Source organism: Papilio xuthus, unplaced genomic scaffold (genome assembly GCF_000836235.2).
Source record: "Papilio xuthus unplaced genomic scaffold, Pxut_1.1 DF827870.1, whole genome shotgun sequence".
In the NCBI taxonomy this organism is placed as follows: domain Eukaryota; kingdom Metazoa; phylum Arthropoda; class Insecta; order Lepidoptera; family Papilionidae; genus Papilio; species Papilio xuthus.
The window spans coordinates 1,588,076-1,603,338 of record NW_013530779.1 but is presented as its reverse complement, the minus strand read 5'-3'; the positions used below and the strand labels follow the sequence as shown (position 1 = coordinate 1,603,338).

The window sequence follows — 15,263 nt, the reverse complement described above, 5'->3', positions numbered from 1 at the left end:
TCTTTTTTTAAGTTGAAAGCTGCAATAAGAGTAATAAATCCAAAAGAACCAAAATACATGCATCAAGAATCAAAATTCAAGAGGCAACTGTTCATAAGAAATGTGATGAGGTTAAAAGCTATAATAATGTGGTTTATTGAAGTCGGGAAAATTTTACAGTAAGTTGTTTATTACTATTTAATAATACGGACGTATTAATAATAATAGTACGGAATAATACGTTAAGGAGATGCCACACGGACAGTATGGAAGTACTGTTAGAGATTAGTCGTGGGGCATATTTTCCTCACACTGTCTTAATATCACTGTTGTATTAAAATTCTAGGATTCGTGGATATATAAAAAAACTTAATTAGTGTAGCCCACCCATACATCCATCCACATCATCTAAACATTCGCATTTATATTAGTAAGTTATATAAAAAGCAGCTATTTAAGGCATAAATTTGAAATAAAAAATTAAAAACAAGAATAAATATTATCCTATGTCCGTCTCCTCCTCACCAAATTTCAGGCATATCGGTAAAGCCGTTCTTGAGTTATAAATAGTGTAACTAACACGACTTTCTTTTATAGATAATTGAGTTATAGCTGTAATTTCTTTCAAAAATGTTTAATTTATAATTGGAACTTTAAGCAAAGCGTCCATTGAGCCGCGTCAGACGTACCGCACGTACGGATAAAACGAATTTGCTTTGTTTTTCGATGCGGTTAGCGTGGATGGTAAAATCTGTTGCGTGCGATGCGTGCGGTGCGACACAATGGACGTGTTATAAGGCTTCAAACGATTTGCTATTAGTTTCCTAAGGGGCTTTGTGTCCTGTCTTTAATTAATTTCAAATTATACCTTTCAGAGACTGTTTTGAATGGGAATCTAGATTTAGATCCTTCCTAGGTCTGTTAGCGTGGCTCGCCTTTTGTTATTATTATCAGATGTGGATGTTGCCATTTCTACTTCTAGTCTTTTTCTCAAGGAATTGGCTCATCTATAGACTTACTGGTGAGTACAACACGGTCACAATAATATGATACTTTGAACATATGTCCTATTCAATCTATTTCTTTAAGCAAATTTGCCATTACAATTAGTCCATCTTTGATGGAAACTAAACGACACTACACGATAATCTATCTCTCATGGTTTTTTTTTCTTATTATAATAATATATTTTTTGTATCATCCATGTAAGCTGTCGTTAGCGACTCCTTCCACGCGAAATTAAATAAAACATAGTAAGTAGCCTATGTGGTCTTCCAGTCTATGTTCTACATCTATTTCAAATTTCAGCAAGATCCGTCCAGCCGTTCTCGAGATAACTTCGACAAACATCCATCCATCAAAACATTCGTATTTATAATATTAGTAAGATTATTCACCTATATTGTTTGTTTTCTGTTAATATTTTATAGTTCGTTTAAAAAGTATCCAGAATAATCCGTGGAGGTTCATACAGAACATTTTCGGTAGTAAGTAATATACGTGTGCGTTTGTTAACAGCATGATTGTTGTTGGTTTTCATTGACGAAACAAAAACATATTACAATCTCTATTCTGTTCGAAAAAACTGAGATATCATGATTTTGCACATACGTATCGACAGTGGAAACACACGGTTATTAACAAATCATTGTGTTTATGTTGTTCATTGTATAGCTGTCTCCCGCGACTTCTTCTTCGCTTACGGTTCTTCTAGACTATGTTCTATATCTATGACAAATTTCAGCGAGACCTATACAACCGTTCTCGAGATACTTTCAAACAAACATCCATCTATCGATACATTCGCATTTAGAGTAAGCTTTATTCAACAATATAGCAACTTAATTATACTATAATAATACTTACATTAAGTGTGAAAAGATAGTACTAAGTACGTACTAAGTTTGTTGCTTAGAACCAGCTATGATTTAAAAATAGAATAAAAACTTTTATGTTTAATTTTTTTATTGCATTCCAGGAGGTAATCCTTTATTACAGCCAGTTGATGATGAAGATTTACTGGCTGAAGAAGATGATGAAGAAGAGGTTGATAAAGTAAGTGTAGTCGTCACTACTGAGGGTCTTATTTACTTATGAAAAATCACTAAATATCAGAGTGGAAAAAATAGTACTAGTTTTGTTTTTATTCACCACATTTTACAGCAACATATACTTTAAAGGAAAGGACGACACACAGAAGACAAATGTGATTTGAAAGTATTTGTGCGTTCGTCTGATTTAGTCGTCAGAAACTATCGTATTTAGGCGATCATTTTTCGTCGTCACTTTTAACTACAAGAAATTAAGCATGAAGATAATTTGAACGTAGTATCTTTGTAGGACAGTTTTTTAGTTGTATATTTTTGTTCTTACAGGAAGAGAAGAAATCATTAAAAGAGAGATTGCAAGCTATACAAGAAGTCACGCAAACTGTGCAAAATGCGATAGGTTACGTCGCATCTCTGGGAGAGGCGGTTAAAAAGTATGTTTTTTTTAAATAGCCACTTTTTATCCATTCCAACTAAGCTACAATGTTAGGATCTGGTACACGAAAATCTATTGGCGAATTCGAACCTAATATTACTTAATCGGATGTCCGTTCCCTTAGCTAAATGGCTTTTGACTTCTCTCATAAAATGTATATAACCTTTTTTGATTTTCTTTTTAAATGTAAAAGGCGGTATTCTTGGTATCCATTGTTCGTATTTTTTTTATTTTCAACTATTTTTACCTGTTTATTGGAAAATGATAATATTATAGGAAATTCACGAGTATTTTTGGTGTTTTTTTTCAGCTTGATGAACTTCACGGTGCCATGTCTTAGTTATTTAGCTATATTAATGTTATTTGGAGCTATGTTAGTCTTATATGTGATACCACTGCGTTACCTTCTTATGGCTTGGGGTATGTAAAATATTTTATAATACACGCCGCTTGAGATGGCACGTCGGATATAAGACTACTCATGAATCCTATGTACCAAGTCAAATGCCGAGTGGAATACATACAATTTCAATATAAGCGGGAAAATTAATAGTGTTATTTAAATTTTAGGTATAAATAAATTCACAAGGAAAATCCTTAGACCACACACAATACCAAACAATGAGGTTTTAGATCTGTTGTCACGAGTACCAGACGACGAGATATTGGTGAGTTAGACGATTTTTTTATTTTTAATGATTCTAAGTTTGAAACATAATTGCGAAATTGCTGATAAGTAATTAGCCTCTTATTAAAATAATATTATAATAATTATTGTTATTAAAGAAACAAAAAATTATTAAATCTTAAAGTTGCTCCTGATTAAAAATAATTTTATAGAAAAAAAATGTTTTTGGTCTTTTCAAAATACGCGCCATAAAATGTCTGGCAGGTCAAAATTAAATTATAAAAAAATGACATAGATTGTTTATTTTATATTATAAACGTAATGTTGTTTTATTTCAGCTTGATTGCAGAGAACTTAAACCTCATCCAGCGAACGAAGCTCGAAGGGACGCAAGAAAAAAACACAAAGCCGCCTAAATTACAGATTATATCTAGTCAAGCAAAGTTATGTTCATAGACAATTTGATAAACCAATGTTGTTAGCTTTTTCTAAAACTACTATGTGGTAACTTTTTTGAAGTAGATCTACTATTGTTGGAATGTATTAAAAATTATTTTAGCAACGGAAAATTTAAAAACACTAGGAGGTGTTTTGAAGTAACCAAACGGAGAAAAAAATTGAAATATTGAATATTAACAACAATAAGATTATCATGGTTAATTAGTTGTGAAAAAATTACGCTGCATTTTAGCAGCAATGCACAACAGTCTGTAGACTGAAGATCTGATGTATAGTTGTAATGTATCATTTACTTATAATGATCATTTGGTATTTAAATTAATATAAATCAATCGTCCATGTAATGAATACCATTATTAGATAGGAAGATGTCATTTGAAAATCTTTAAGATTATTATTTAACTTGCTGTCTCTTGTAGAATGAAATTGTATATTTATAAAAAAAATCCTACATGATTTTTATATCTTCACATTATTTAACTTTTAATATTGCATATTGTTATAAAATTAAAAGAATCATAGTATTTTCATCTTAAATCTTTATTCCATAATCATCACATTTCATAATATACCAACTTAATTCTTTAAATATTTAATGCTTTTAATCTGACAATTTTCATTTACTTGTTAGGTATTTTCAAACCAAAAAAACTTTGTAACATTGAGATCTGGTTAAAAATTACACTTAATCATAATTTTATTAAATTTGTTCATAATACATTGACATAGATATATTTTTAAAGTCGCGCACAGAATGGACCAGAGTAAGATTTTTTTATTAATTTTGTAAAATTTCCCACATTTTTTTAGGTTATGCTGTGTGTGCTATTAAATTGTGGATGTCGCATGCCTAAATGTATTGCTTTAAAAATTATACGTTCCTATTTATAAATTCATCCATAATTTAACTTCATAGAATCTCTAGACTACACCTCTATGTATTCAAAGCAAAATTTTAAAATACAACTATGTTTAGGTTATTTTTGACTATGAATATATGATACATTTTATATAAAATTAAATAGCGTAATATATTTTCTGCCAAATTGCAAATAAAGTGAGATAAAAATTGTTAATCTAGGCAAAGGTGATATTTATGTACCTCGTAGACATGTTTATATTAAATACATACTAAATCTTATTGTTAGACAGGTATTTAAAAGGTAATATCGACACCAAATAAAACTCAAACATAGAGACGATATTTTAATTGTTAAGGAACGTTTCTTCCATAAATCCGCTGTTAAATTTTTGTTAGTGTGTGCTAGAATTATCCTAAATTATTTTTTTACTATGAAAAAGAATGTCGAAGACATCGTATAAGATGTACTGATAATATCAAGGTCAAGCAAATTATCCAAAATATTAACATTGCTGCATTTGTTGGAAAAATTTATAAACGCAAATTTAAAATGAAATTATTCTATGATTGCTTACACTTCCTAATAAATTCATTAATGCATTCAATATTTTTTTTTAGTAACCTTAATACTTATATGACACTAATTAAAATTAATTATCAAGTAATTTTGGTGTCCACTTGTAACTCAATGAAAATGTATGGTATGTTGATAATTGTCATATTTAAATAGAATAAACATTGATAACCGTCGTTTGATTTCATCGATTTTAAATTTACGAAAGGGAGCACTTAAGAATAGTATAAAATATAGACTATATGAATTAAGAGGTCAAGTTTCTTGTATTTAAGTTTAATGATAAATTTAAATTCTTCCATTACGAAATTTCCATATTTGTTATTTAAAATTTTGCACATTTTTGTAATCTTCATAAGGCACAACTAAATATCTTCACTATTATTCATAGTTGTCTAATTAAAATGTTATATTTTTTTTTGTTAAAGTACTTCAAGGAAAATATACGATTAAAGTTATCACTTTATACGTTTTAAAATAAATTATAAGAGAATTGTTTTATTTTTATCCCTTTATTCTAAAATGAAAGTGTACCTTTACACTATAATTTTAATGTTAATTGCGTACTTTTAAATACTTTTTTCTGTGTATCATTTAAAGAAACCACAAGCGACGCTTCTGGCGTTGGGTCTTGATAATTAAGTATTACTTCTACTCGCTAAAGGAGAAGAAACTGTACGTTTTTTTATAACCGTAAGTATCTACTGATAAAACATTAAAGCCATATCTACTACCTCTTATAAATTTAGTATTATATTAAATTATTTAAGTATGTGTTATTTCCGTGATGTTTTTTTTTTATTTTCAATGGTTCTTTTAATTTCCTTTTCCTGTTTTAAAATAACTGTAGGAAATTTAAATTAACGTCTGGTAACTCCAAAAACTTACTGCGTCAGCCATTGTCACATTTTAAACGTAATGTCACCTTTACTGTCACTTATTACGTTTTACTGCTGTCTTGTCAAATCAATCGAAGGAAGAGAGGCGGTCGTGAGTTGTTGGCAATAGTTAAATCTACCAAAATTCCGTAATCTTAAAATACCAAATCTTCAAAATGAGTATCAGACTGCAAGAGTACAAAGACGCGATTGAGAAAAACCTCAAGGATAGAAGCAAACCATGGACCAAATACTTCGACATAGCCGAGTCAAAAACCGGCGTGAGCAGGGTATATCTATTCGTAGGTGAGTTTGGTTTTAAAAAAGGAGTTTATTTATATCTTTAGCGCTGGATTTGACGTTTGTTTTGTGTCGGCAGGAATCGTCGCGTTCACCGGTTTATATTTAGTATTTGGGATTGGAGCTGAGTTGATATGTAATTCGATTGGCTTCGTGTATCCTGCGTACATGTCTATGAGGGCTTTAGAGTCGCCTCAAAAGGACGATGATACTAAGTGGCTGACATATTGGGTGGTATACGCCTGCTTTTCGATTCTCGAATACTTTTCGGACTTCATCGTGGGCTGGTTCCCACTTTACTGGCTTATAAAGGTTAGTAAAAAAATTCCATATGTTCGCCATTTTGAGAAACTACAAAAAAACCTTTGTTTTTTGTGTAGGTGCAAAGAGTGGTCTATTGTGTTGGAAAAATCAATATTTGTGTGGAAAGGTGCTTTGTTCCTTTATTTTAAACTGTATTCCATATGTTTTGTAATTAAATCTATTAGGCTATGCAAAATGCAACTTTATTGTTATGTTAGTAACTAATTAACATTCTAAGTTAATCTGGTAAACATCATAAATTTTACTTTTTTTTCTTCAATATAGTACCTGTAAAGTTATTGAACAGTGGAAGTAATCTTTAGTGAGATAATTTTTTATTACAACACTTTTACTTTTAGATTTGTTATCACTAGATATTCTATCTGGGATAACATTTTAACTGAAGTTCTGATATGATATTTTTTTGCAATACATTATATGACTCATATTGGATTAAATGAATTTAATTAAATTTTGACAAAGAACATAGCTTTTGCAAAAATCCTTCAAGAATATAACAAAACAATTATTACATTTTCTTACAATATAAAGCAAGTATTTCTCAAAATAAATGAAGACGGCGGTATTTCCAAACCAATACGACTTAGGGTCCTTCAAGAAGCAAGCCTGTAACCACCTCAAAGGCCGGTTTTAGGCAACGCATCTGCAGTTCCTCTGGTATTGCTGATGTCCATGGGTGTCATTGAACACCTCTGTGTTCCCGCTGCTCGTTTGCCCCCTTCTGTTATAAAAAAAAATACAAAATATTAATAAACAAACAATAATGGCTGGCATGTATGAAAACTGACGTTCTTTTGTTGTTTTTTTTTTAATTTAGTTTGAACTGTAATATATTCTACAAACATGCAGATGTTTCTTCTATGTGTAGACAAAATTATTGTCTTTGTTAGGTTGATGAAATAATAATTGAGTTAATGTACACATAAGATAACTAAAGGAAAGATATGAAAAACATTCATTATCACTTTGACTTTGTCTATGCAGTTGATGATTTTTGTTATTAAAGTCGCATTTTATACTTGACTAGCGATCGCCCGCGACTTCGTACGAATAGAATTAAAAAACAAGTAGTAGTGTTCTTCCAGACTATGTTTTGTGTATGCCAAATTTCATCGAAATCTCAGCCGTTCTGCTAGTATGCAATATTTTTTTTTATATCATAAGGTGGTAAGCGAGCGGCCACTTGAAATCGCTGAAATAGCGAAGTGACCGTTACCCATAGACATACGCAATTCCATATGCGTTGCCTACCTTTAATCGACAGAGGAGAGGATGCACAGAAAGAAAATATTTTCCCTTCCCGTGCATTCTCTCATCTGGAAAGTCCACTTCCACTTCCCATCCTTTACTTTTAAGGAAAAGGGTGGGAAGGGAAAGAGGACTAAATTAGGCCTCCGGGACACACACTCATCAGACGAAACGCGGAATTGCTTCCACTTCACGCATGTCTTCTGTGTGGTCGTGGTATTTCAGTGGGCGAGCCGGACAATTTTAGAATGCTGGAAAGTTTTAATTTATTATTAGTTGTAGTTATTCTACATCTTTGTATAATACGTTTTTGTGTTAACCTTTGTTACATTATGAGTCAGCATACAACCAATATAACTTGATCTCTTAATTCAATACAATGCACATGAATGCACACAGTTTATGTTACAAGGTGATGTCCATTAGTGTTGATTACATTTTAATTATATCATTGTTTTTTATCTATATGTAACTTGTTAATGACTTTAGTTGACTATAACCAATATTATTGAAGAAACAAAATCGATTTCTTTATACACTAGTTGTCACTCGACTTTGTTGCAGAAAAACAAACATATTATTATAAGTAGCCTATGTGTTCTTCCATGTTCTACATGTGTACCAAATTTCAACAAAATCTGTTGAGATGTTCTATATCTTCAAACATTCATCTAAACTTTTGTACATTGCTTATGGTGAAGGAAAACATTGTGATGCAAGCTCCCCATATCTGAGAAGAAATTCAAAGATATGTGTGAAGTCAACCAACCCGCACTTGGCCAGTGTGGTTGACTATGGCCTAATCACTCTTAACTTAGGGTAGGCTCCGAGCTCCTAGGTGGGGAAGTATAGTGAGCTGATGATGATGAACATTGTATGCATTAATTTCACTGCTGTAGTATATATTGAAACTAATTGTTTTCTCTCTATTTACAAAGAAAATGAGCAGGATGACATTATGTTTCTAAGCTGTATGAACAAAAAGAGTTGTCTCTTTGTAATTTTATCAGATGGGTCCATATTATGTGTTACTTTTGTTTTAGTGCATCTTCATAATCTGGTGCTACCTGCCCACTGACTTCAACGGCTCCTTGATCATCTACCACCGCATCCTCCGCCCTTATTACCAGAAGCACCACAATAAGATTGATGACCTGGCCAACTCTGGTATGTCAACTTTATATAATTGATTTATGACTCCTATGTAAATAATTGTATAATATAAATATAATAGGTACAGTTGACAGTTTACTTTGAATATTGTTAACCATACCAACCCACACTGGGCCAGCGTAGTTGATTATGGTCTTGTCACCCCTAACTTAGGATAGGTTCTGAGCCTCTCAATAGGGATGTATTTTTTTATATCATAAGGTGGCAAACTAGCGAGCGGTCACCTGAAATCACTGAAATAGGGAAGTGACCGTTGCCCATAGACATACACAATTGCATATGCGTTGCCTACCTTTAATCGACGGAAGAGAGGATGCACAGAAAGAAAATATTTTCCCTTCCCATGCATCCTCTCACCTGGAAAGTCTACTTACACTTCCCATCCTTACCTTATAAGAAAAAAGGTTGGGAAGGGAAAGAGGACTAATTTTGGCCTCTGGGACGCACACTCATCAGACGAAACGCGGAATTGCTTCCACTTGACGCGTGCCTTCTGTGTGGTCGTGGTATTTCACCGGGCGAGCCGGGCCGATTCGTGCGAAGATGTTAAAGCGGGCTCTACCTCTGTTAACTGTATAGTGAGCTGATGATGAAATCATATTTAAAATCAAAATACAATAAAATAACATATTGACATACATTCTTTATATACTTAAAAATAACTATGTCTTTGAATATAATAAAAAATTGGTGAATATGATTATTTACATTGGAGTCATTGACATTTGACAAACTTTTTTAATCTTATATTTGCATGATTTAAAGGCTGCATATCTGCCTTGCATTTTTTTATTTCTTTTTTAATATTGGTATTGGAATTTGGAATTACTATTAAATCATCACTGGTTATATAAAACTCAACAAACTGCATATGTGTGCATTTATATAGCATAAAGTATTTGCAGTATAAGGAAAATAGCTGATTCATGTTGTCAAGGAAATCATTGACCTAGTAACATAGAATTTAGTAAGCAAAATTGAGAAATTTATGCAATTTTAATAAAATAAATTATTTATTATATTAAAAAAAATCTTCGGACTAGAATAGTACAAATTTTGACTTGGTTTGTTGGATTTTATATAAAGAAATTAGAAACAGCGTTCGGTTTTTGTAATACTATGGTGAATATAAAAAATATGGTTAAGGAAAATTCAAAAACGTTAGAAAAATGTGGATATGACAATGATTTTTTTTAACTTATCTTATACTTGAGGATATGATGTTCACGTTTTTAGATACTTTGAAAAAGATAATAAAGGACACCAACAAACATATGGATAAAACTCTAAAAGCTTTCAGCAAAAAACTTGAGGAGTTTCACAAAGATTAGATTTTTTACTACTTAGGTTGTGGTTGGGGAGAGTATGGTAAGATTTTAACAATAGGTTAGAATTATGCTTTGCATGGGAAAGGGTACACAAGTATACTGGTGGGAAAGGGTACACGAGTGTGCTCAATTTGTAATTTTACGTAATATTTCTTCCATTATACTTGTTTTTTCCTTGCCTGACTTGTATATAGGGGCTTGCTAAATTCATGTACCTACACATATAACCGGACTTAGTAAATAGTCAATTAAATATTTGGGATATAAAATTTCTTGTCACAATTTTACAGACACAGTCACTTCTTTCTTTATATTTTGTCATTATATTAAGTTTTACTTTGCTCCATAATTCTATGTTTGTTTTATTTCTGTCATTGGTTATGTAATAATTGACATTTGATCAAATATACGAATAAAAAATCACTTTTAAATAAAGATTTTTCTCGTACAATAATAGTAATGGACATAGTTTTACTCTTAACTCTGTTGCTAAAACGTAACACTTTTTTTTATGATATTTTAAAAGTATTTTCCTTCTATTTTTAATAAAGTGTTTTTCCTTTTACCTGAGTCATATCTACATGTTTTTAACGAATTATTTTTATTTTAAAGTATTGCACCTCCTATGTTTCGTTTTTTTTTAATTCTTTTTTATTTTTCACAAAAATTATTAATTTTTTTTCGAAAAAAGATATTTTTTTACTATTCTCTTTTATTTTATTTTCCACATGGACAGAAAAGTCACAATTTCAGGTAGATAATGTCCATCAGTTGGTGCATGATGTCAATAAAAAAATGAACACTTCCATGAAAAGGTTGACTTCGTAATTTTTGTCTTGTATGTTTTTTTCTTTCATTTATTTTATAGTATCAGTAATTTATGAGAAAAATTACGTATTTTTTTTACCATTGTTCCATATAATATTAAAATTATAGTAAATATAATATTTTTTGTTATCATCAAATGTAAAAAATATTGCACCACATTTTGATAGCTCCTGTGGTTTTATAATATTTTTTATTTACCACAGAAAAAAACCTGATTACTTAATTAAATTTTGTATTACATTTTTTTTTAGTTTTTTTTTTTAATATTTTTTTTTAGATTTGTTAGTATTGGGTATGTAGTTTTGTGTTTGTTTTCGTCCTATATTTTAACAATGGGTATAACCTTTTTAGGTAAACAAGATTAGAGCACTTTCAAACACATCCACCGACATGTAAGTAAACACCAATGGATGGTCAACTTAATTTCTCATTGTCAAGATAAAAAAGTGATTTTATATTACTAATATATTTTTGGCTTGAACTATGTGAATTAATTTGCCTTATAGAATTAACCAAAATTAAAAAAAAAAGACTTAAATTTACTAAGAGTAGAAAAGTCGATAAGTGTTGTCTTCCACAACACGTTTAAAACATATCCCTATTATTATCTTTAAGTTTGTTTGGCAGTGGAAATCTACGCTTAATCAATAAAAATATGATATGCCTACTTATATCTAACTTATTTTATACATTTTGGCGTGTTACCAGCTATCATTTTATTAAATAAATCGTAATATTGCATAACAAAAAGAAATTATCATGCAAGTAACGATGACTCACTTTTTTATCTTAACTCATTTGTCACGCTTTGCATCATATCTAGTGTGTAAAATTAACTAATCATAGATAAAAGTTAACCTTACATCTGGCAGGATATCACGTTTCCTTCATATCTTAAAAAATAATTAATATTTAACAAATTTTTTGCGCCATCTAAACTTACGGTTCGTTATTTTTCTCGCTATGCAGAACACACTTTTAGGTAGCGTAATGGGTTTTGGGGTGAAAAAACATTCCTTTGCTCTTCAATCTCGCAATAAGACAACGTTTATAAATGTAAGTGCAGGTTTTCACTGGTATATGTAAAAAAAACACTGTCTTGGTGAAAGTAAACTTTGCGAACGTTTTATTATTGCCTACCCCAATTGTGTTCGTAAGACCTTGTTTATATTTCATTTGACTCGGACAATGGCAAAGATTATATCCGTTTATTTTGGTATAACTGATCTTGAAACTGACATTTTTTACTGAATTACGATTTACATTAACTTTCACTTGAAGTTGTTGCTTACCTAAATAAAAAATTGAAGAACAAGTATACAATGCTTGCATTTTTTCTGATTTTTTTAAAACTAGTACTAGTAAAAAAAGTTCACGGCATGCATCCAATCCGAACTCAAGATATAAAACCAAAGGCTCCAATAGTATAATACAAGTAAAATATTCAAAAGATACAATGATTTATCAGAATCTGTTAAGAGGTTTGATAACAACAAACACAGATTCTCTTTCATAATAATTTTATCATATTTCATTAGATCGATTACATTAGTAGTATAACAACAATGTATGGAGCATTAAAATCCGTTTAACAAATTGCACCAACTGAGGATGTATTAATCCATTAGTGCATAACGTTCGATAAATCAAACGCCAATAAAATTGTTATTTTAGGAGTTATATATATTTTACTAACCGTTTATTTTTTTAAACAGTAGTGTAATATTGACAAATACACATACACACATACTCATACACCTACACACTCACACACACACACAAACAAACATACACACACTATAATTATTGATACTTAAATTAGTTGTTTTTCTACACAAACAATTATTTAATTTATATATATGGGAAGTCCTTTTCTCCTTAAGTACAGGTCTTCCTAGTTAAGGAGTCAAGGCAACATTGAATTTGATTTTCTTGTGTATAACAATAAAGGTTTTTTCATTTTTTTTCTTCATATATATTTGAAGTGGTAATACTGTTGGTATGACATTCCGGGAAGCATAACGTCCGATTTATCGGACGGGCTATAAAATCTAAACTTTCATGTTGATTAAATATTTTATACAATTTAATGGTCAAATATACTCGAAATGAAAATATATTACAGTGATCATAATGAAAAAGGCGTTAATAAACTTTATGCACTAATGGGTTAAGAAACAATTTTATATCTTAATCTGTCGCACGGCACTTCATCCGCGCATAATTTAAAAAATTAGTAGCCTATGTGTTCATCCAGACTATGTTCTACTTCTGTGTCAAATTACATCGTGATACATACATCCATTCTCGAGATACATTCTAAATATTCATCCATCCATCCAAATGTTAGCATTTATAATATTAGTGAGATTGCTTTTAAAATTAAACTTAAGAACGAAGGCTATATTATGGTCAGTTTTAAGTAAACAACTTTAGTACATTGTAATGCGGATTTGCCTTTAAAATTTAAAAAGAAAGGTTATTTCCTGCCAGATATAAGTTCAACGTCTTGTAAGCCTTGTGAGTTTTAATACAGTATTCGTATATCTCGTAATTAATATTTCTCGTCTTTATATGCTTCACTGTATAACTAAATTTTATACGAACTAAACTAAAAAACTATGATGCTACAGCTACAGTTTTTTTTATAATGTTGCTCACTGTTTAGCTCAAGCTTTAGCTGTTAAAAAATATAGTATATTCGTTTAGTTCTAAAAAAAAAAAATTCTCTGATTTTTTTCTTGCTTCAGCTTAATTTTAATTGTGCATGACTTGGAATAAGGTGTTTTATTGTTGCAAATGCATTAATTTATTGTTTAAAAAATCTAATTTTACTGATAAAAAATAATATTTTTTTATATTTATTTTTCAGCAAATCGCTTTGTATCTGAAGTCGTTGGGAAGAACAAATAAAACTTTTTTTTTATAACATCTGCAAGCAAAAGTACAAATCTTCTTTACACTTTCCTTTTGTAAGAGCTTTTGTGTCACTATATTTGACTGCTTGTATGTGTAACCTTTGATGATATTTCATGTTTAAGATTTTTCCAAGATTTTTTAAATTTTTTCAAGTGATTTACTCAAGCAAAAAGTCCTTGCTTAAATGAAATGGAGTCTTTTCAGTTTGATTTTTAAAATTTAATGTATTTTACAAAGTTTTATAAGATGAAAAGACAACCTTTAAAATGGTAAACACCTCTGGTAGTATTAATTTTGACATGGCAACTTTAAAATTATAGGAGGTTATGTATTATGACTTTTGTAGTTTAAATTTCTTAGTATTTTTCTTCTATTATGTTTAAAGATCTTAAAATTGTGTTTAGATTTATTAAGTGGCTATCGTGGGTTAAGTTATATTCCACATTATAATTTTATTTTGTTTTAGTACAATTTCTTTGCACTGTTTTTCTTTTCTCAAATAGTTTTGCTCAAGGGATGTTTATATTTCTCTGTTGGTTTTGATTTTTTTGTTACATTGAAAAGACATTGTTGTGTATCTTTATTACATTTGAAGGCAGATTTGTTTCCCGCCAAAATTGAGCTTTGAGTGTTGCTACACCTAGAAATTTAAGTAATGCATTTAATTTGGAAATAGACATTGACATCTGTCAAATGTTGAAGTTCATAGATTATGAAATCGGGACGTTTTGTGTGACGAAAATCATGTGACGTATTGTCTATGCTTTAATGTAAACTTTAGTGTGCCTTTGGCAATATTAGCTGCCAGCGTTTTGTATTCACTCAAAGAATTGTATTTGTCATTTTCTTTTTCACAGAATAAAGAGCAATTCATTGTGTACTTAATTATTTTATTTAAAAGAAGCCCAAAATCATTCCCACATAGATATAAATCCTATTTTTATCACTCGCATGTTCTTTTGGGGAATCTGTGGCTCATGGGTTAAGCATTTGACTTATAAACAGGTCCTGGGTTCGAATCCTGCCTTGTACCAATGTGTTTTTCAATTTACATATGTATATTTATCCAACTTTCTGACGGTGAAAGAAAACATCGTGATGCAACCTGTACATATCTGAGAATGAACTTCAAAGATGTGAAGTCAACCAACCGGCACTGGGCCAGCATGGTTGACTATGGCTTAGTCACCCCTAAATTAGGGTAGGTTCAGAGCTCCTCGGTGATGTGTAGTGAGCTAAACATATGTTTATTGAAAAAATATATCTTACATCTGCAGAA

At 30.5% G+C, this 15,263-nt stretch overlaps 2 protein-coding genes across 9 annotated transcripts in view; both read left to right on the top strand.

Annotated features, from left to right (window-relative positions):
* The window catches only part of Mctp (multiple C2 domain and transmembrane region protein), a 35,270-nt gene extending 31,309 nt beyond the window's left edge, over window positions 1-3,961 (top strand). For 4 of the 5 annotated variants that reach the window (XM_013308612.1, XM_013308611.1, XM_013308610.1 and 1 more), the window contains 7 exons: window positions 13-158; window positions 855-1,000; window positions 1,958-2,034; window positions 2,355-2,461; window positions 2,774-2,883; window positions 3,034-3,131; window positions 3,430-3,961. In XM_013308612.1, coding sequence (XP_013164066.1) covers window positions 13-158; window positions 855-1,000; window positions 1,958-2,034; window positions 2,355-2,461; window positions 2,774-2,883; window positions 3,034-3,131; window positions 3,430-3,507 — 762 coding nt within the window. In that variant the 3' untranslated portion in view covers window positions 3,508-3,961. Of the gene's footprint in view, window positions 1-12; window positions 159-854; window positions 1,001-1,409; window positions 1,660-1,957; window positions 2,035-2,354; window positions 2,462-2,773; window positions 2,884-3,033; window positions 3,132-3,429 lie in introns of those variants that run through there. The other variant, XM_013308615.1, reaches the window with a different exon arrangement.
* A 1,935-nt stretch (window positions 3,962-5,896) lies between these two features.
* Window positions 5,897-14,864, top strand: ReepB (Receptor expression enhancing protein B). Of its 4 annotated transcripts, none has more exons than XM_013308638.1 (5): window positions 5,897-6,170; window positions 6,244-6,476; window positions 8,780-8,903; window positions 10,146-10,277; window positions 13,938-14,864. In XM_013308638.1, the coding sequence occupies exons 1-4, from the start codon at window positions 6,041-6,043 to the stop codon at window positions 10,238-10,240; spliced, it is 582 nt and encodes a 193-aa protein (XP_013164092.1). In that variant the 5' UTR covers window positions 5,897-6,040; the 3' UTR covers window positions 10,241-10,277; window positions 13,938-14,864.
* Window positions 14,865-15,263: the final 399 nt, after the last annotated feature.

Coding starts and splice junctions, on each gene's coding strand:
- ReepB (XM_013308638.1), top strand. CDS start 6,041: ATGAGTATCAGACTGCAAGAGTACAAAGACGCGATTGAGAAAAACCTC. Junction 6,477..8,779: donor CACTTTACTGGCTTATAAAG/GTTAGTAAAAAA, acceptor CTTTTGTTTTAG/TGCATCTTCATAATCTGGTG. Junction 8,904..10,145: donor TGATGACCTGGCCAACTCTG/GTATGTCAACTT, acceptor TCACGTTTTTAG/ATACTTTGAAAAAGATAATA.